The sequence below is a fragment of the Pelophylax lessonae genome (assembly GCF_965119305.1).
Source record: "Pelophylax lessonae genome assembly, chromosome: 10".
In the NCBI taxonomy this organism is placed as follows: domain Eukaryota; kingdom Metazoa; phylum Chordata; class Amphibia; order Anura; family Ranidae; genus Pelophylax; species Pelophylax lessonae.
The window spans coordinates 159,890,480-159,913,461 of record NC_138777.1 but is presented as its reverse complement, the minus strand read 5'-3'; the positions used below and the strand labels follow the sequence as shown (position 1 = coordinate 159,913,461).

General features: G+C 41.6%; 1 protein-coding gene across 1 annotated transcript in view; it reads right to left on the bottom strand.

Annotated features, from left to right (window-relative positions):
- Window positions 1-22,982, bottom strand: part of LOC309565715 (uncharacterized protein) — a gene marked incomplete at both ends in the record, with an annotated part of 121,527 nt that overhangs the window by 56,452 nt on the left and 42,093 nt on the right. Inside the window, 3 exons of the mRNA XM_082270693.1 lie at window positions 4,922-4,944; window positions 11,849-13,448; window positions 21,782-22,201. Of these exons, the coding sequence (XP_082126819.1) occupies window positions 4,922-4,944; window positions 11,849-13,448; window positions 21,782-22,201 (2,043 nt within the window). The remainder of the gene's footprint in view (window positions 1-4,921; window positions 4,945-11,848; window positions 13,449-21,781; window positions 22,202-22,982) is intronic.

The following is a 22,982-nucleotide window of genomic DNA, read 5'->3' as shown; positions in this document are numbered from 1 at the left end:
TCTGCCTAAAGTTTAAAATTCTCATCACAATTCCCTGCAATTCTAAAGTGTGAAATGTGCTCAGGTGTGACCATAGAAAAAATGTAATATGGAAATATAAATAAAGTGCAAGGTGTAAATAAGTATGATTATACTATCTGGTATAATTAGGTTTTATCGTACTTATTTACACCTAATACTTTATTTAGATTTACATATTCCATTTTTTGTATGGTCACACCTGAGCACATTTCACACTTTATTCACCTGTCTTTGAATTCAGCCCTCTGTAGGGTGATAATTTTCATTTACATAAAACAATGTAGCATCCTTTCCTTCCTAACACATTACCCAGTCCATACCAGTATAGATCCTAACACATTACCCAGTCCATACCAGTATAGATTCTAACACATTACCCAGTCCATACCAGTACAGATCCTAACACATTACCCAGTCCATACCAGTATAGATCCTAACACATTACCCAGTCCATACCGGTATAGATCCTAACACATTCCCCAGTCCATACCTGTATAGATCCTAACACATTACCCAGTCCATACCATCCTAACACATTACAGAGTCCATACCAGTATAGTCCATACCAGTATAGATCCTAACACATTACCCAGTCCATATTATCCAAACACATACCAAGTCCATACCAGTATAGATATCCAGCATGAGATTTTTCCCATTGAGTATTGAGGTCTGTTTTCATTTTTTTGAGCAATATATATATACAGGGCTTTTTTTCAGCAGGAACGCGGGGGAACGCAGTTCCGGCACCTCCAGCACTAAATGTATTTTATGGCAAAGAATGCTGGGATGTGCTGGAAGGTCTATTGATGCTGGCTGCTGGTAGATCTATTGACGCTAATGGAGATCTATTTGTGTGTGTGTGTGTGGGGGGGGGGGTCTATTGTTGCCATGTATATCTATTGTTCCTGGTGGGGGGTCCTATATTGCTGGGAGGGATCTACTGTTGAGGGAGAGGTTTGTTGCTGGCTGTTGGAGGGTCTATTGATGCTGGCAGCTGGGAGATCTGTTGTTGCTGCTGATGGTCTATTGTTGCTGGAGTCGTATTTTGTTGAGGGGGTTCTATTGTTACTGGGGGAAGTCTATTGTTGTGTGACTGGGTCTATTGTTGCTGGAGGGAGTCTACTGCAGTTAGGGTGGAGTACAGTATATTAAATTTCATACAAATACGCAGTAGCACAAAATGATACATGGTTCTGTAATCTCACAAAGGGGTGGTACAGTGAGGTGGGTAGGGGGTGGAACCTAGGGACCGTGCTCAGAAGGGGGTAGCAGGGCAGAGACGAAGGGTGACTCAGAAGGGGGGAGTTCCTGCACCTATTTTCTGAGAAAAAAAGCCCTGTATATATATATATATATATATATATATATATATATATATATATATGCACACACATACACATACACGGATATGTACACACATTTATCTAGAGCTAGAAAACTTTATATATGTATCAATTAACAGGTGTATAAATTATATCTATAAAAAAACATTATTGATAGTAGTAATTAATGGAGTGTGAGGCCTCCAGCTTGTCGGAAGGTGCTCTGCCTCCCCCTGCTGGCGGATTTTGGAAAGTGCACCATGCTGACACCAGTGGTGGGATTCAAAAATGTTAGTAACCAGTTCCGACTTTCCCAGCAGAATGACCAGCGTGCCCCCTTTCAATGCACAGTGACCAGCGTTCCCCCTTTCAATGCAGAGAGACCAGCGTGCCCCCCTTTCAATGCACAGTGACCAGCGTGCCCCCCTTTCAATGCACAGTGACCAGTGTACATGCCCCCTTCAATGCACAGTGACCAGAGTGCCCCCTTTCAATGCAGAGAGACCAGCGTGCCCCCTTTCAATGCAGTGACCAGTGTACATGCCCCCTTTAATGCACAGTGACCAGCGTGCCCCCCTTTCAATGCAGAGAGACCAGCGTGCCCCCCTTTCAATGCACAGTGACCACAGCATTGCCCCCAATGATTGCAGAGTGCCAGCCACAGCATTGCCCCCAATGATTGCAGAGTGTCAGCCACAGCATTGCTCCCAAATTGAAGAGTGCCAGCCACAGCATTGCCCCCAATGATTGCAGAGTGCCAGCCACAGCATTGCCCCCAATGATTGCAGAGTGCCAGCCACAGCATTGCCCCCAATGATTGCAGAGTGTCAGCCACAGCATTGCTCCCAAATTGCAGAGTGCCAGCCACAGCATTGCCCCCAATGATTGCAGAGTGCCAGCCACAGCATTGCCCCCAATGATTGCAGAGTGCCAGCCACAGCATTGCCCCCAATGATTGCAGAGTGCCAGCCACAGCATTGCTCCCAAATTGCAGAGTGCCAGCCACAGCATTGCCCCCAATGATTGCAGAGTGCCAGCCACAGCATTGCTCCCAAATTGCAGAGTGCCAGCCAGAGTATTGCCCCCAATTGCAGAGTGCCAGCCACAACATTGCCCCCAATTGCAGAGTGCCAGCCAGAGTATTGCCCCCAATTGCAGAGTGCCAGCCACAACATTGCCCCCAATTGCAGAGTGCCAGCCACAGCATTGCCCCAAATTGCAGAGTGCCAGCCAGAGTATTGCCCCAAATTGCAGAGTGCCAGCCAGAGTATTGCCCCCAATTGCAGAGTGCCAGCCAGAGTATTGCCCCCAATTGCAGAGTGCCAGCCAGAGTATTGCCCCCAATTGCAGAGTGCCAGCCAGAGTATTGCCCCCAATTGCAGAGTGCCAGCCAGAGTATTGCCCCCAATTGCAGAGTGCCAGCCAGAGTATTGCCCCCAATTGCAGAGTGCCAGCCACAGCATTGCCCCAAATTGCAGAGTGCCAGCCACAGCATTGCCCCCAATTGCAGAGTGCCAGCCACAGCATTGCCCCCAATTGCAGAGTGCCAGCCAGAGTATTGCCCCCAATTGCAGAGTGCCAGCCACAGCATTGCCCCAAATTGCAGAGTGCCAGCGATCCCCCCCCGCGAGACCCATGCACTTACCTCATGGACGGTCTCGCAGTCGGCTCCCCGCGTCTCCGAGTCCTCCCGCGGCGCCTCCTCCTCGTCCAATGGCACGGTGTTTGCCTTTCAGCCAATCAGGAAGCGGGAGGACCCGCTCCCTGATTGGCCAGGAGGAGGATCATGTGACAATAGCTAATTCTCATTCGCTATTGTCACAGAATGGGCGGGGAGGAGCGCACTGCTCCGCCCCCCGGCCGCCACGTCTGTCCGAGCGCGGGACATTCAATTGTCCTGCGCTTCCTCAGACGCGCAGAGGGATTCAGCCGGTTCTGCGAACTTGCAGAAAGTTAGCAACCGGTTCTATGGAACCGGTGCGAACCGGCTGAATCCCACCACTGGCTGACACCCTGCCTTCGGTGACACGTTAAATTTGTGACAGGCGGGAAGAGTGAGCGGGTGGAGAGAGAGACAACCTGCTGCCAGAACTACAACTCCTAGCTGGGGTGAGAGCGACACTGTGTGGCACAAAAAAAAAATTTTTTTTTTTTTTTGTGATTTACATTGTCCCTGATTAACAGGGACACTGTAAAATACCCGGGACAGGCTCCTATTTGCCGGGATTGTCCCGGGAAAAACGGGACAGTTGGCAGGTATGGTGCTGTAATGTACAATACATCTCGCAATGATTACCTACAAGCTACAAGCTGTAGTTAGGTTAGAAAACATATCCATACTTGTCAAATTTAGTGCTCAATGTTCTTCTGCTAGAATGAAGTTTTCTTCAGCAAATGGAAGAACAGTTTATTTAGACATTAAAGTGAGGAGCATGAACACACTTTGCACACTAGGTTCTTATTCATTATGAATAAGCACCCTACATGTGGGTCCAGTCAATGCAAGGTGCAGTGCATTGGGCAAATATGCCAAACTGTGCCACCCCTTGGTTTATTGAGTCAGTATTTTTCAAGACAAGAGAATAACCCTCACAGTGGTGGTCTATGGCAGGGTTATTTAACCACTTGCCTACCCGGCAATGTTGACATTTTTCACACACGTTAAAATAATCTTTTTTGAACCCTCAATTGCAATTTGTTTTATTTGCTCACATTCACCAAGGTGAAAACACCCACCACTGACCACCTCCAAGAGGTATACACATATGCAGGTGTTGGATCCTGGCAGAAGTAGTTCCCAGTGAAAAAGTAAAGAATACAAATAGTGCTCTATGCTTTTAAAAAATATATTTACTAGAATCCAGCTATAAACGTACAAAATAAGCACTTGGCTGTAAGCATAACAACAGATCGCTCTCACCAAGCTCGAGCCAGGATAGCGGTGGGTGACGTCATGAAGCTCAGGTGGCATTTTTTTTGAGATGAGCAGCTATTTTATCTGTTGGTGGTGGGGGTTGTCACCTTAGTGAATGTGAGCATCCCTACCCTCACACTGAAATTTTATTGTTTGATGGACTTTCCTAACATTTCCTCTATCTGCTTTTTGGATTTCTTAAGGACATTATTATTTTATGGTTGCGCAACATGTGCAGATGTGCCACAGGGTTCTCTAGGGACTTTTAAGCTTTAACTTGAGCAAGCAGCCCAGGTCACACTCTTTACTTGGCGGAAGAGGAGTCAGTCTACTGGAAGAAGAATTTAATCAAGTCAACAAATTTTGCCCCAAGATTGGTTTACCAAGTGTGTTTGCTGGTGTCTTGCACAACCCATGAGCATTATCATTGTCACCCATTGTTCTAAAATTGGCACTACTAGACAATGATAATTAAATATCTGTGGATACTTTTGAAAGGACATAGATCACAAGACTGCTCATCAGCTGCATTTTTCTCAAGGTTTTTTCTTCTAGGTCAGGCAGCTTCTTTCTTGACACGTTCTCAGAGGTTTTTTCTTATTTTTCTTATTTTTTCTTATTTTTGCACCAAACATTGACAGACATACAGACAAGCAATCACCTGTTTCTTGGGGATCTTCTTCCCTGCAGAAAAAAAACAAACACAATCCAATTACTAGAAGTTTTTTCTTTTTTTTCATTTTTTTAATTATTTAATACCTAAAAACTTAGTACCTTCTGTTGTCTCATTCAAGATATGTCATAAACAGAAGTTCTTGTGTGCCCAATGGGAGTTAATTATTTTGCCTTTTTCTCCTTTTTTATGTTTTTTCTTTTTTTTTTTGTTCAACATGTGGATAATTACTGCAGCACTCTCCTCGACAGGTGCTAGGTAAAAGCATCTATTTTGCTCCTGCTGCTTATCAGGGGAGCTGATCTGTTAGTTTTGCCTGTCACATGTTTCCAGTTGTGATTCACTGGGTCTGAGGGAGTGTCCCCACTCTATCCAATGATCGAGCTTGTTGGACAGTGGAGGAAACCCAGCCAGTGACACATCCTGTTTCATGGCAGTCCCAGTGGGAGGGCATGTGGCAATGCATCCTGGGATTGGCCAAAAAATAGGGCGGGAGCATGTGACAGGGGGTCTTTTGGAGGGAGCAAAGTCCCAGGAGGAGGTGGACGGCTGTCTCTTCTCCTGCAGAGTGAGGAAGGTGGTCCAGGCGGTCAGCCTAGAGACCAGGAGTGGAGCTGGGCTGCAGAGAATCCAGTGTGCTGACAAGTGTAGACGCTGGCAGAGATTGTTGGGAAAAACAGTATCGTGAGTATCAAGGGATCTGCCTAGGGGTCTGCCTAAGAGAGGGGACCACTCCAGAGAAGTCAGGGGATCAAGGAGCCAGCTCACTCAGAGTGTTACAGTAAAGGGGGTGCCGTGTAGTGAACCCTGAAGATTAGGAGCAAAGGGGGTGCCAGGAAGGGCCCTGAAGTTGTACAGCAGTACAATTCAGTTGCTTCAGAGTAAAATTCAGTTGCTTCAGAGTACAGATTACTTCAGAGTACAGATTACCTCAGAGAATTAATTCAGTTCTGCGTCACAGCTAGTGACAGAGTGAAACCAGCGGCCTAGCCGTGACTAGCTCAATTTCAGTGTTACTCAGTGTTACTCAGCGTTAACCAGCATTTACTCAAGTCGTCCCTGTCTATTGTGTATAGTTTTGTTCAGTTGGAGTATACCACTCATCCCTTCTCCGATTCAAGTTCCTAATAAACCTAAAAACCAAAGAAACTGGACTGATTCTTGTCTGAGCTAAAAACACTTGGAAAATGCCAGGTTGGCATTATTAGCTTTACCCATTTTAGTTGTGAAAATCCCCTGCATAGGCAACCTTCCTGTTGAACTTTGCTTTTGTTTATTAAAAGTGGACCAACAAGCCCTAAACACAGTTTGAAATATCACTGACGTACTGAAAATGCTGCTACCACTGAGCTGAATTCCCCACAATATCACACAATGTTGACTGCCACAGCAATGGATACATCTGCAAGAGAGTTTTCAATGGCAGTAAGAGTTCTTTAAGGAATAAATACACACCCTTATAAGATGGTAGTCATGCACTCAACTTTTAACTTTTAATAGAGATATATAATGTTGTCTATATTGAGAAAATAGTGCATACAACAATTGCATGCAGTGGCTCAATGTTCTGTTGCATGGACCTGCATGATCAAGCTTTAGCTCCCAATAATGCCCCAAAGTATTCTTTTCCTTTTTATGGCCCAAAACCCCCTATATTTTTCATAACATTTATGAGTTACATTACTGACTCACAATACATTTTTCTACTTTCCAAAGAATAATACTTGAATATCAAATAGTTCTAGCATGTAGAAAACTTCCTGTGACCCATCCTTTTGATTTTTGGCCTCTAACCACAAGCAATCCTTCAGTTTGATACATGTTTTGTAAGTTTGTGCTGCAGTACAGATAAATTAGTTCTGTGCTTTCGTATGCCTGCCTCCAGCTCTATTGTTGACCATGAAGCTAAAAAAAAAAAAAAAATACCTAAATAGGCTTTTGGAAATACACTGCATGGCCAAAAAAAATTTGCCAACTGGAATTAACTAAGCAACTAACTAAACTATCCTATCGGATAGTTACTGCTTGTGTAGTAGAATGAGGTCAGCTGACAACCTGAATATACTGAATGACCAGGTTATTCCATCAATGGATTTTTTCTTCCCTGATGGCACGGGCATATTTCCAGATGACAATTCCAGGATTCATCGGCTCAAATTGGGAAAGAGTGGTTCAGGGAGCATGAGTTAACATTTTCACACATCGATTGGCTACCACAGAGTCCAGAACTTAACCTCATTGAGAATCTTTGGGATGTACTGGAGAAGGCTTTGGGCAGTGGTCCGACTCTCCCATCATCAATACAAGAGCTTGGTGAAAAATGAATGCAACACTGGACGGAAATACATTTTGTGACATTGCAGAAGCTTATCAAAACAATTCCACAGCGAATGTGTGCCGTAATCAAAGCTAAATGCGGTCCAACGTGTGACCTTTTTTTTTGTCAGGCAGTGTATGTCAAAGTAATTGAAACCAGATAAGAACAAGCAAACCATTCAGTAACTCTACGAGTACTGTAACTCGTAATTGGAACATTCTGTAACTCTACAAGTAGGCCCCAAAGCTTCATATGCTGTACAGTTAGGTATACCTCTCAAGGGAAAAGAACTGCCATCGCTGGCCACCTGATGAGAATGCTGTCTGCCTGTTTTTTTGTGGGTTTGAAAATTTTGAATCACAGATCTGGAACAAGCATGCCGTAATGGCCATAAATGCCGAAAAATATTTGGAATTTTTTATCACTATACTTGTCCAAGATTAGAAACTCAGAAATCAATTAAGATAAATCACCAGCATGACAGCGGGAAATCACCATTCTTAAAAAGAGATGCCAGCAATGGCAATCGCCATAATTCTATCATGACTGGTGTATTTTAAAGGTTAGAATTACTCTAGGTTATAGTGTGTGTTATCATAAATTATAAAAGTAAAGTCTTTTCTGAATGTTTCTAACAATACTAAGCATGGGAGGAGATCTGTGCTGCCCTGGTCAGATTGTGATTAATTTATTAAAGGTGAGTTCACTTTGCAAGGGAAGTTGCAGTTGGCAGTTTTTTTTTTTTTTTTGCCGAATAAGATGATGCTTAACTTCCATAATTCAATCATGTACAAGCAAAAATGCTTTATTTAAAAAAATTTCCTTGCACATGATTGGATATTCTTGCAAAGTGAAACTTCACATTCACTAAGCTCTGGGACAATTTCTCTTGCAGAATGCACCTTTCCAAGCTTAAAAGCCTATTTCAGGTTAGTAATTCAAATCCATTGTGGTCTTGCTTCCCCCTTGAGACCCAGAAGATGCTGTGCTAAAGCACGACATGTGTCACAAGCCAGAGTACCTGCTGGTGGCTGTCAGGGACATTCCAGGTAACAGACGAATGCAAATGTGCAGAAATGCGCGTGTGCGTACAAAGATTTGCCAAATGCGAACGCCTATGTGCATGCGTGCGTGTTAGCCATTTGGCATTGGCGCCTAAATGGCATATTTAAGGGCAGCAGCTGCACTTGTGCAGTGCTGTCTGTCCTGCAGCTTTACCTGAGTTCTGTTCCTGTGCCTGTGTTTGATTCCTGTATTGACCTGGCTTGTCTGACTATGTTTGCTATCTCCAGTCCTGACCCTTTCTTGCCTAGACTCTGCTATACCTGCTTTCCTGCCTGATATCTTGCTGCCAACCTCTGCTTGTACAACGACTATTCTCTGCCTGCTGCTTGAACCATATCTTATTATCTGAACCGGCTTGTCTGGCCCTGCTCCAGTCTTTTGCCTATCCTGCTCCATCCAGTGCCCAGTGACATTGTCCTGCATCTGCACCACTGTACCTGCTTCTACCTGCTGTTCAACAATCCAGCCCTGTCCAGTGACTCATCAGCTACTCATCTTGGCAGCCAATGGAAGACCAGCGCATGCACTCTTACCCCATTGGGCTCTCGCATCCACTGTTGCAACTCCAGTGGTGCCTGAGCCAGGGCTGTACGAGAGGTCTCCCTCTGCACGTCAGGCTCTGCTACAAGGTACGTGACGGTGGCACTGTGGTCCCAAAAGGTGTTGTTTCGGTGTCCACCAACGAGTGTTTCCCAGCAGCCAGCAGGTCCCAGAAATTAATTTGCACCTGATGCTGGCTGTTGGCAGGGTATTTAGCACCTCTGCTAGCATTCCAGAGTGCCTGCATGTTTTGACTGTGCTCCTATGTGCTCTGTTCCTGTAACCTTGACTCGGACCCTAATCCTGGTCCTGCCTGCTTGTACCTGCTACCATGTACCTTCTATTCATTCTGGCCTTCTCTGCTATTCCTTGCTCCTCAGCCTGATCCTGCTCTGCCCTTTTAGCCCTGCTGTTTGGTTTAGGTAGGTTTGCCTGTGTTTGCTTTAGTTGGTTTTACTTCTACTGATTAGGTTCACTTTTATAGAGGTTCAGTCAGTTTTTGTATTTTTTGGATATACTTGAATATTTGCATTGGTTCTTGTGTTTATAATGCTTGTCACTTGTGCTGTTTCCCTAATAAATCACATTGATTTTCACTTAGTTTTGAGTCAGATGTTCTCTGAGCAGATCCACACATATCTGGTCACATCTGCTCTACAACATTGTGTCTGTATTCCCTTGGTCAGATTGTTGACGACACGTCCCTGCCTAGCCCCACTCAACCTGAATGGCACTGGTCCCGATATAGTGAAAAAGCTCCTGGGATCTATGGCACCATCAGAAGTCACCAAGCTTTGTTTTTTAGTCTTAACCCCCAGCATTAAAAAAAGGTATTTTTAGTAAATATTGTGTGATTACAAAAACTAAGGCATTTCAGGGAAGTTTATAGAATTGGTATTATGTTTTTTCTAAAAGAAGAATTTACAGATAATGTAAGTTTTACATTTCAAGTTAGGGGTTTATTTTGAAGTGAAAGGTTAAAGGCTAAGGTTAAGGTCAGGATAAGTGTTAACATTTATGGGTAGGCCAGGGACACATGAGAGAACAATTTTGTTTTATTTTGATTAAGCCCCATGCAGAGTACTAGCAGTGACAGACTCTTGGTGCCAGCAACCATTGTTCTGATAAATATGAGTCAAAGTCATGTTTATTTGTAGAAAAATATTTAAGACTACCACATGTCAGGTTTCTAATAACATTCATTATCTATTCATAATCCTAAAGCACACCAGAGAGAAGGCAAAAATATTTTGTGCTCCTGAAACTATACCATTTGAGGATTCATTTAGCTGATTAGATATAGTGAGAAGGCATGTGATACCATGTGTAGCACCCTCTTGTGTACATAGTTGAGTAGTCTAGATAGCAGCTTGTTAGAAGCCTGGGTGGGAGTAAGGGTTTACTTTAGGTCAGGCTGGAGGGCTCTGCAGGTCAGGCCTCTGGTATCTCTCCTTGGTTTTGGAAGCTTGGATAAATTTCTAGAAGCCCATTGGGCAGAGGCCATGAGGTGCTGATCTGAATTATTATGGGAATCAGGCCAATCTCCAAGCAGGAGACCTGGCAGGGTGGCTAAATCAGCTCATAAATATGAAGGAGCCTGGCCAGCAGGGGAGGTGGGTGGAAGATGGAGGGTTGAGGTGCTGCTGTGTAGCCTGGGAGGGGGTATTGGTAAAGGGGGAGCTCTTCTGCCCTGGAGTCTATCCGGGAAAAAGACAGCCTGCGTAGTTTGGAGAGGAACCAGTTCAGCAAAAGGCTTGAAAGCAATTTAATCCATAGCAGCAGGACAAGGACAGTGTGAGTACCTCACCCCCCCCCCCTCCATGGAGATGTTTGCTAGATGCAAGTTCTTGGCAAGTCTTCAGGGGACAGTTTATTGCTTAACCAATCCCTTATCCAGGGATCAGATACAGTAGCAAGGTGGGCTGTTTTCTTTCACTAAGGGGACCAAGAGCTCCTACAAGTTGGGACTTTGCTGAAAATCCACTCGGGGGACACCAGACTCCTAGAAGGGGTTTACTTTGTCAAAGACTGTTGCTGTTTTCCGGCTAGAACAAAGTCAACTATCTGTTCTTTCAGTGTGCCAGAGAAGAAAATTGTCCTCATTATGTTATTCTTCAGTCAAGTTGGGCATTCCATAACCCCTTTTACCCTTTTCAAGTTAAAATCCCTAATGAATCCTTAAAGCCAAGTCGATTGACTGTTTCTTGTGTCTGGTACAAGTGAGAAAATGTGTGTTGCCTGGCTGTGCAGACTATAGGGGAGCCCAAAACTCAGCAGATCCTTAGGGGGTAGTGCTACACATGCCTTTAAATAACTACACAACCAGTTATATCCAGAGATGTATAGTAACTGAGTAGAACTACTTCAGTACTGTACTTAAGCACCGAAAGGCGGTATCTGTACTTTCCTAGAGTAGAATTTTTTTCTCCTACTTCCACTTTTACTTCACTACATTTTTTCGATGATTTCAATACTTCTACTCCGATATTTTTTTTTTGTGCTGCATAGTTACTCATTACAATTATAAAAATGACCACTGCCAGAACAGTAGATGGCAGGTTTCATGAAGCTCAAAACATGTGTATTATCAGCGCATACGAAAATAAAAGCTACTGTATGTATAAATAAAAGCTGCATTTGAAATAATAAAAAAACAATATGATGTTCAAACTTTTGACTTCTTTCTTTAATAACTACATAACACAGTACTTGTACTTTTACTTTCAGTACTTGAGTAGAAATTTTTTTTCAAAACTACTGGTACTTTTACTTTCAGTACTTGAGTAGCAAAATGTTTAAAAAAACTACTTGCAATACTAAAGTACAAAAAATGTTGAATACTTTAGTACTTCTACGCAAGTCACTTTTTGATCGAACACTTCAACTTCTACTCAAGTCACTTTTTGATCGAGCACTTGTACTTTTACTCAAGTATGGGTTTTGAATACTTTATACAACTATGGTTATATCATTATATGGTTAATATACTGTACCTTGCAGAAACATCCATATTCACTTGTTTGGTGGAATCCTCAGTACTTGAGCTCTGTAATTGTACATCTTGTTCCATCTCTTCCATGTCTGAGTCATTTTCTTCATGCCTACTGCCCCAAAAATCAGTGTTTTCTTCTTCCTCTGAGCTTTCTATTTCATCACTTACATCTCCTGAGAATATCCTCTCTTCATCAGAAATATCTGTGTTATCAGACATCTCTTCTTCACTTATTATGTTACTTCCTGCATTGCATTCGGTTTGGTTCCTCCCTTTCTTAGCTAACCCATTTTCTTTATCAGCCTCAATGTCGCTTTGCTCCTCATTAGTAATTCCATGTATTACTGCATCCATGATAACTACAGGGCTTCCTTGACTGTCATTCACACTTGTTTCATCTTCTCCAGAAGTTTTTTCCTCTCCAGTGTCCTCATCTTCACTGTCTTCGTTGACTTTTCTTTGTATGTGCTTCTCCTTCACTGTAAAGATGCCAACCCCTTCATGAACTGAACTTTCTGCTTCAGACTTCTCTTCGCTTTCCTCGTCTTCCTCACTGCTACTCTTTTCTATTTCTTCTGTTAACATATCTCTGAATCTTTCACTTTCCCCCAATACTCCATACACATTTGCTGTATTGTTTTCTGAAAGACCTGAGTTAGCAAGTCCACTGTCCCCCTTCAGCATCCTTATATTTCCATCATCATCCCACTTTATTTCTTTCATTTGACTTTCGCTTTGATCACTGGATTCATCCTCTTGTCCTGATACGTACAGGTTCACCGTCTCTTTCATTTTATCTTCATTTATAAGAAAACTATTACCTGCGCATAAACTCTGCATTTCTCTAATCAAACCATGTTCTCCCATCTCTAGTCTCTTCTTTTTTGCAGAATTTCTGCTATCAGTGTTTCCTTTTTCATCCACAGATAAGTGTGATGAGACACTAGCCCCTTCTTGTCTATGCTCATCTTCTGAAGTACTGCATCTACTTGCACTCACATTTTTCTGTACTATGTGGAACATTTTTGATCCTTTTGGGTGTACAATTTCGTCTTCACTTGAATCTATAAATTCTTCCAATGACTTTTTAAGAAAATTAGCCATAAAACGTGTGTCTTTCTCTTTTTCATGTTGATGAAGGTAGCCTATATCTTGAATACCTATTTCCTTTTCGCATTCACTTTCTGTTCCTGAAATGTCAATTGTTTTTATTTCTTCTTCACACTGATCAATACCTATCTCACTATTCTTAACTGTTTTGTACTTGCTTGTTTGCTCATTTACTCCAGTGACTACCAAACTGTCAGAAGCATTACTTGATTTCAAGCTAAGCTTCAACACGTGATGGTCAACTTTGCTTGTTGCCTGTTCTTTGCAACGTGCATCTTCTATATTCTGCTCAGCAGTCACTTCATATGGAGTGTTTTCATATGCAGGTTTCAGCTTTTTGTTGTTTTTTCTTTTACTTGCAGGTTTTGAGTTAACCTTTGTATTATGATCTCCTGAAGGAGGTGACACTAAAGGATGATGTGACTTTGATAAAGCATCCAAAGATTGTTGTGGATGTTCAGAAATGGAATTAGGTGAACCAACATGGCATGCTGCAGAATGTAAAACATATTTTGTCAATGTATTTTAAAATCAGTACAAATGTTTAATCATTCAATATATTTGTAAAAGATATTAATATTCATTTTAGTCCATTTAATTCTCAGTCTAGAATAAACCCCAACATCAGTCTGTTTTTTTTCAAGGAAGCATTCGATTCTCTGTAGGCATTTAGTGCTGTCTGTGCACCCTTCAGGGAGCTTTTTCCTCTTTTCCTGCCCTGGTAGCATTCTTATAGTGATGGGAAATCTCAATATTAGAGCCACAGACACCAACTAAAAAAGGTTAGAACTTCTTTATTGCTTGTGGTTTGTCTACCTCTTTCACTGACCCCTATCAGTGGCAGAATGGGAGAAAGAAGATTTTGGTGGCAGAACCAGAGAAAGACACATTCACATAAGGGGGCTGGGATCCGGGGGCCCTCTTTCTTAAACAGGGTTTCCAGATTCTGATAAACCCCCTGCCCGCAGACCCCCACAACCACCGCCCAGGGTTGTCGAGAAGAGGTCCTTGTCCCCATCAAGTTGGGGACAAGGTGCTTTAGGGTGGAGGGGCAGAGCATCCCCTGCCCCAAAGCACCCACCCCCCCATGTTTAGGGCATGTGGCCTGGTATTGTCCAGGAGGGGGATGCTCGCTAGTCCCCCCCCCTTTCCGGACCTGCCGGGCTGCAAGCTCGGATAAGGGTCTGGTATGGATTTTGAGGGAAACACCACACATTTTTTTTTTTTTTTTGGCGTGGGGTTCCCCTTCAGTATCCCCAGAGCACAAGTCACTTGCCACAAATCGGATAAGTTAAGATGATGATCCGACTTGGATGCGACTTACATTCAAATCAATGGGCTAAAATTGTGCCCAAGTCGGACCAAAATAGTGCAGGAACTTTTTTCAAAGTCGGGCCTACACAAGGCGCACCAGTTAAGACAGCTCTCATAGGGAACCATTGATTTTAAAATGTTTTGCAAATTGTACTCTCGAAGTCGGAGCGCATGTCAGACCAGTGTGAACAGACCCTTAATCATGAAAAGCAAAGAGGCCTATATAGTGTTTTAGCTTATGTAATATAAAATATATTCAAATATACCATGCTGTGTACAAAGGAGTATGAAACTGTAAAGATGTAGCTCACAGTAATGACTACACTTAATATGATAAATATTCACTTATCCTTTAAGTAAATGATACTTAAAGAATCAGAAAATCGAAATGCTTTCCCCCTAATATAAAGGGAAGTGCAAAACATTTACAAATAGATTAAAAAGGCTTTCAGGAGATTATCATAGCTGACAACGTTAGAGATAAAGCTTGGTCTGTGGTTGGAGGTATTATACAAAGCTGACTTTCAGTCTGAAAATCGTATAGAATACATCATTGTGCTTGTCTGTCTGAAATGTCTACTGATAAATTATACTGTATACTGTATTCAGCTAAAATTGCAATAAATCAATATATACATCAATAAAACTGCTTAAATGTTAAAATAGATGAAATGTAAACAGTAAGAATATTGACTTAGTAAGCAATAAGTATACACAGTCGGCATAATCCTGTCACATTAACAGCAGGTTGAGTTGGTATGTACCCTGGTTCAACTTTTCAGAGTATAAAAGGAACACAAGATGATGAGCTCACATAGGGATTTTTAGAGATCTTTGCCAGGTGTAAACACTTCCCATGCAAAAAAACTTCTTCTGGAAGAGCCTTCTACTAGAGAAATCACTGGTTCTTATTAAACCAATTCACCCCTTTTATGCCCAGGCCAATTTTCAGGTTTCAGTGTTATCACGTTTTGATAATTGAAGACAAATGATAATTGCGCAGCCATGCAACACTGTATCCATATGAATTTTCTATAGTTTTTTTTTTCACACAAATAGAGCTTTTTGGTGGTATTAATTTACCACTGAGTTTTTTATTTTTTTGCTAAAAAAAGGCCAACAATTTTGAATGAAAATGTGTTTTTTTTTTATTTCCATGACAACATTTTGCAAATAAATAATCTTTCTTCAATTTAGACCATATTGTATTCTGCTACATTTCTTTGGTGAAAATACCCCTAAATCAGTGTGCAGCACCCTCCTAGACAGGTGCTAGGTAAAAGCATCTATTTTGTAAAATAATCTAAAACAGCGCTACCAAATTTATCACAATTAAAATATAAGTAATTCAGAATCATTCCATTGCAATATATTAAATGGTAAAGTGCACTAGTGGCAAAATCTAAAGTATACAAAATATCCAAAATCATCCAATAATAAATAATACAAAAATGAACAATGGCAATGAATACGAATAAAGTGCACTAGTGAAAAAATAAGTCAATAAATAGTATGCAAAAGTGCGTAATGAGTAATGTGCAGTCCAATATTATAATCCACTTGGAATTTAAATGAAGTGCTGAGTGCTTGAAGTGCTCCACACAGGTGCCAAAGTGATTGCAAACAGACCCTTTTGGGGATGCACTCCCCAGACTTTAAATATAATTGAGCCTCAAGTATGCAGTGTTTTTCCAAAGGATAGCCAATAGGGATGGATGGGTCAGCAGAGCCTCCAACAAGCCTCCAGCCTCTATTTAAAGTCCCCCCTCAATTAGGTACTCAGAAAGGAAGGGAAGGAGCGAGACATAATGAAGCCCGTATGGCATTTATTAAATTTAAAATAGATTAAAACTACTTACAAGATGTAGCATAAAACAGCGTTTGTATAACAGCAATAGTCACAACGAATCCGTCCACTTCCGGGTACGCTGCCGGCGTGCGTTCCACGGGGTATAGGAAATGACGTTGTGTGGTTAGTGTCTGCCAGGAAGTACATTGATGCGTTTCGCCTGCCTACAATGGGCGTCATCAAAGACATCACTTCCGTTTCACTTTTAGCACCATCTATGTATTTATTTGCAATTTTGCATACTATTTATTGACTTATTTTCTCACTAGTGCACTTTATTAGTATTCATTGCCATTGCTGATTTATGTATTTATTATTGGATGATTTTGGATATTTTGTATACTTTAGATTTTGTCACTAGTGCACTTTACCATTTTAAATATTGCAATGGAATGATTCTGAATTACTTATATTTTAATTGTGATAATTTTGTATACGCCTGGTAGCGCTGTTTTAGATTATTTTACAACTTCTTTCTTGGTTTTTACCTAAGTGAGCAGCAGCTGCAGGTGACACTATTTTGCATTTACTTAGAGCGGGTTTTAATATATATTTTTCACGTAAAAGCATCTATTAACTCTGTTCTACTTATCTTGTTCTGCTAGTTTTGCCTGTCACATGTTTCCAGGTGTGATTTACTGGGTCTGGGGGGGGTGTCCCCACTGTATCCAATGAGGGAGCTTGTTGGACAGTGGAGGAAACCTAACCAGTAGGACACCAGGGTTTGTGGCTGTCTCAGTAGGTGGGCATTGTTGCAATGCATCCTGGGATTGGCTATAAACCTGGAGGGAGCATGTGACAGGGGGTCTTTTGGCAGGAGCAAAGTCCCAGGAGGAGGTGGACCACTGTCTCTCCACCTGCAGGTGTGAGGAAGGTGGTTCAGGTGGTCGGCCTTGTGAACCAAGTGTGTGGAGCTGAGCTGCAGAGGATCCAGAGTGCTGACAAGTGTAGTCGCTGGCAGAGACTGTTGGGAAAAACAGTATCGTGAGTACCAGGAGTTCTACCTAGGGGTCTGCCTAAGAGAGGGGACCACTCTAGAGAGGTCATGGGATCAAGGAGCTAGCTCACACTGGGAGTGTTAGAGTAAAGGGGGTGCTGTATAGTTGACCCTAAAGAGCAGGAACAAAGGGGGTGCTAGGAAGGGCCCTGAAGTTGTTCAGCAGTACAGTACAGTTTACCTCAGGAAGTTCATTCAGTCCTGCGTTGCAGCTTGTAACAAACTGAAGCAGCGGCCTAGCCGTGGCTAGCGTTTCTCAGCATTATTAAGTCGTCCCAGCAAATTGTGCATAGTTGTATAAGTTGGAGTATCCCATTCATTCCCTTCTCCTATCCAAGTCCAAATAAAAACACAAAAACCAAAGATACTGGACTGTTTCCTGTCTGAGCTAAAACACTTGGGAAAATGTCCAACTGTCATGTTGTTGCTAATGGTAACCAAGGGGAACCCGTAATCAGCATCTCCCAAGGGAGTAGTGCTACAAGTGTATATAATTAAGTCTGTAGGAAAGCTATAAATGATGGTATATATATGTGAAAGTTGATCAATCCTGATGTACTGACGGCCAATCTCATTTCTTGACGCCCTATAACGCAAGAGTAGTACAAATTCCCCGAAATGACCCCTTTTTGGAAAGTAGACAGTCTGAGGTAATTAGTAAGAGGCATGGCGTGTTTATTGAGGTTGTAATTTTTTGACACTTTTTTTGGAATTCCACTTTTTTTTTTTTTTACATACTGTCACTAGTGCAGTACAGCATCATCATATAACTGATGTGGCAGTGACCAGGGACAGTATGTAAAAAAAAAAAGAAAAAGAAAAGAAATGTAATACATATTTATTTATTTTTTTACATACCAAGTTGATTAAGATTTTTTACCATGTTTGCTTATTGCAGTGAATTTCACTTCTATAAGCAAACATTTTACCAATTGAAGTGTAGACACTGTCTATTGTTGTGATCAGATGTGATTAGTCACAGGTAATCACATGAAACAAACGGGCTGTGATTGGCACTGTTTGTACCATGTGATCACTGTGACCAATCACAGCTAGCAACACAGTCTTATACAATGAATGGCATGAAAGGAAGCCATTCATTGTTTACAACTGTCTTGTGGTCTGCTGTGATTGGTCACAGCGATCACATGACACTGACAGCGGGCCAGTATAGTGATCAGTCATCCGCTGTGTCTGGTGGATGTAGCAGGTGACAGGTCATGCCAGAGCAGCCATGCAAGGCACGTTCTCGGGAATATGTCATATGAAGTTCTCCCAGAAAAATAGGGTTCCCATCCGTCCGTCATTTTACAATGACGTGTGTGAGAAGCTGTTAAATCCCTCAGTCTGCTTATCGGCATTATACACTAGAATAGGGGTCTCAAAACTTTTCAGACAAAGGGCGAGTTTACTGTTCTTCAGACTTTAGGAGGGCCGGATTGTGGCCAGTGGGGGAAGAAAATGTCCCAGGCCCAGCATCAGTGATAATAAACATTGCCTCAGGGTTGGTGGTCAGTAGGAGGAGAAGTGCTCCATCATTGGTATTAGTGGGAGGCATCATGCCCCATCATTGGAACTAGTGAGAGAAATAGTGCCCCATCATTGGTATCAGTGGAAGAAATAGTGCCCCATTGTTAGTATCAGTGGGAGAAATAAAGCCTCATCATTAGAGTCAGTGGCAGGAATTATGACTCACTGTTGGTGTCAGTGGGAGGAAAATTGTCTCATATCATTGGGAGGAATAGTGCACCAAGGACTGGATAAAGGCTAGTCCTCGGGCCACAGTTTGGAGACCACTGCACTAGAATATATATATATATATATATATATATATATATATATATATATATATATATATATATATATATATATATATATATATAGGTATACATGCACACATTTTTTTTTTTTTCCAAACCATGCACATATGTATTGATTTAGGTTTTACATCCATATAGTGCTGACATATTCTACAAATCATGGAAACTAATTAGGCTATCAGTAAGTATGGGCTGTGGCAGACCAAAGCAGTACCAATTCAAAGCAGATACATCCCTTGGTAAAGAATGAGCCCATAATCCTCTGTCTGTCTGTCTGTCTGTCTGTCTGTCTGTCTGTCTGTTTTGTAATTGCCTGTGTGGGCAATAATAAAATGCACAGTCATAGGTGAAAGGTAGCTGTCCCCTTACAGTTCATTTGTAACTAAACCTTTTTGCCTTTTTTAAATGAAACTAAATATTCTGTATCTCTCTTTAGCTCTTTGCCAGTGTTGCATAGTTTGTGGAGGGCTTTGCCTTAGGTCTTCATGCATGCTTGTTATACTCACTGTGGAACCTAAGGGGCTAATCTTCTGCATTGTGTAAAAGGGCTGTTTAATCCTGTCTCCTCTGATCCTCCCCTTCTTCCAGAGTCCCCAATATATCTCCTGATAGTACAGAAGCTAGTGGACAAGCTAAACATGCTCAGTTTGTTGTATATTGCGAGACAGTTTTTTTTTTTTCTTGGGAAAGTGCATATGATCAGCACAGGGCCAATCAGCACTGTCCAGACAGAGGGCCAGGGGTCTTGCATTAACATAGGACTATGCGTGCATGGACACATAGGGGTTGATTTACTAAAGCCAAATAGACTGTGCACTTTGCAAAGTGCAGTTGCACTCAGCAAGTGTCGTTTCTCCAAAGCTTAGTAAATGAGGTAAAGCTTCACTTTGCAAAGAATACCCAAACACATGCAAGGAAAAAAAAAAAAAAAAAAACATTTATGCTTAATTTATTTATGCAAATGTATTTAAGAGAGCAGCAGAGTTTTGGCAGAAAAAAACGCTTGACAATTGTAAACATGTTTTAACGTGTTTTAACGCTTGTTAACGCTTGGCGCATTTAGCGCTTGAGCATTAATTCATTTAAATAACCAGAATACATTTTATTTTTTTGGCCAATTAAATGAATCAATGCCCGAAGCACTTGATGCCTGTAAACATGCCAAAATTTCCCCTAATGTGTCACACACTTTGACAAGCGTCGGTTGGTTCTGCCAGGAGGAAGCTTTTAGGAGAGTTTCCAAAACGTCCTATGTGCATTGGCCTTAGGTGTTACAATACCTGATATGCACTTGCTTGTTTTAGGCCAGTGACCTACAAACTCCCAGTGTAAGAATGAAAACCTTGTGCTGTGCTGTAGGCTATGACTGTGTCATATTACTGACCCTAACTCTTTCAGGCATGTTTGTAAGGGGATTTTAGGAAGCTTCTGTAAAGACAGATACATGTACTTATACTGCCTATATTTAAATAAAACTTTGTTGTGCTTTAATAAATACATTACTAGATTAAACTGTGTTTTTTTGTATCTGCCTGGAGTCCGTCTTCATACATTTTCACACAAAGCTGTCACCAGTAAAACAATGATGTTATTGAAGAGTTACTACAATATGCACCACCAAGGCATGAAGCATAAAAGAGATTGCAATAATAGGAACTATACATCGGGGGCCTGCAACTAATTGTAAGGATATAAGAGGATACAATATTAGATACTATATATCGGGGATCACAATCTAACCATAAATGGCGTCCATGTGAGGGGATAGTTTGCAATCCCTCCATGCTGCCACCTTCTGACCAGGGCTAAACCGCAAAATGGGAACTGCCTCCCAGTCTACCAGATCCCTGGATACCAGTCCTAGCAGTATCACTATTCTTCACCTTTACTGCATGATATCTCACCCCAGCAGCATGCTTCATTAGCTTGGGCTCTCAGCACAGGGATCTCATTGGCTGGCGGCTCTCATTCAGATGATTTCAATGGCTGATGAGTCTTCTAAGTGACTGAAAGTAACTGGGGGGGGGGGGGGGGGTTGGGGTGATAAGTGAGTGGAGCCCATGTGGCCCCAAGCTTTGAGCTCAGTGCATGACAGAGGGAAGATTGTGCTGCTACCTGGAGTGCCTCATACACTATGCATTACTTACTGCTGATCTTGCACTCTTTGTTACTTACCAATGGCCTTTGAGCTCTGTGTTGCTTACTACTGACCTCTGAATCCTGTGTTACCTACTACTGACACCTGCACTCTGCATTACATACTACAGATCCCTGCAGTCTGCTATAAATACTACTGAAGTCTAAAATCTATGTTTCATACTAAAGAACATGGAACTCTGTGTTACTGTGTTCTTCCTGCACTCTCCGTTACATACCAATGACCTCTGAACTTTGTGTTACTACTGTCCTCTGCACTATTCCTAATTATTATTGCCATCTGAACTCTGTGTTACTTATTACTCGCCCTGGAACTCTACATTACTTATTAATGACCCATGAACTCTGCATTACTTACTACTGATCATTGAACTCTTCAAACATTCATTACTTAGTAATGGGGACTTGTTAGGTGATTTAAAAAAAAAAAAGCTTGCAGCACCCTGGTGATCTTTGATCTGTTCCATGTTATTTAGGTAGATCTCCACCTTTCCAGAGTTGCCTACTTTTACTGTATATCATCTTTGTCAAATCTGCAGCAATATGTAAAGGGAAATGAATGAGGATTATTGCATAACTGCATATAGTATGCATCCAGATTTCCATGTGTATATTATGTTATTACTCACACGAACAAAAACAGAGGTAGACATTGTCATATTATATCATATACATTTACTGTCCTACCTTGCCTTTTACCGGAATCTTTTTCTTTAGATTGTTCTACAGTAATTTCAACACCATGTTCTCCCACCATTTGTTGCTGCACTTCTTTTAACAGCTTTTCTTTCCAATCTCTATACATCTCAGTACATAGTATGCTTTGAAGGGGATCCCCATGGACATGGGTAGGCTTGGCTTGACATTTTAGGGTGCTATCTTTGTCACAAACAAATCCCGAACAGTGTTCAACGATGTCCTTTTTAGTATAAGGAATAAATGTGACATCCCTGGGTATTGATGAATCTGATGTGGGAAATTTTTTCTTCTGTGTCTGGCAGTCCAGTGTGGAGTCTAAAATTTTATATACGTCTGGTATGAAGCTTCCGCACTGTCCATCGGAGTGTGGATGCACAAGACCACAACACAATGAACGATTACAGCATCCTAAGTGTAAAAAAGATGAAAAGTAAATTAAACACCATGTAGCAATTATCTGTTTATATAGTTTATATGCTAATAGCCACAGAAAATGCTTTAATAATCAGTTCTGTTATCTACAAAGAAAACATTTGAAGGAACTTACCAGATTCCAACATATAACTCAAAACTAGGATCTTAAGCAAACAACATTGTAATATTAAGCCATTAAAGACTATTCAATATAATAGCGCCAAGGAGGTTATTCAAAGACTGCGATTTTCAGGCAATGAAGCACATTGAAGTAGAACTTGCAATAATCAGGACATAGATAGGGTAAAGTGAATGAAAAATCAGTGTATTGCCAATGCTAATTATCACACATACTGTAGGATTTCTGACACATTTGAAATTCTCTGTGATTGTTACTAATCAGGGATATAGCTGGAAATATAAAGAACCTAGGATACCTTTAGACACTTTTGATGGTAAAGGGGTAAAAATGTGTATAGTTTAAGAGGGCATAGCTAAACAACGCCTAAGCTTCTGAAGCAGGCCAAAAACACTAGAGGGCAGTTGGTTAAATCTTTCCTGGCCAAAGTTTTTCTTAAGAAAAGTTACCTGGGGTGAATGTATCCAGTTGTGCCATGTTGCCTGTCATGTACCTGACTGGAGACTGAAGTGATAAGAGGGCTTCCCTTGCAGCTGAGTGCAGAGTACCCCTGTAGGCTGTGATAGAGGGGGCTATGCCCAAAGATGCAAGGGTTGCCTGAAGGTGAAGCTGCCTGATGGTTCTAGATGTGAGGAC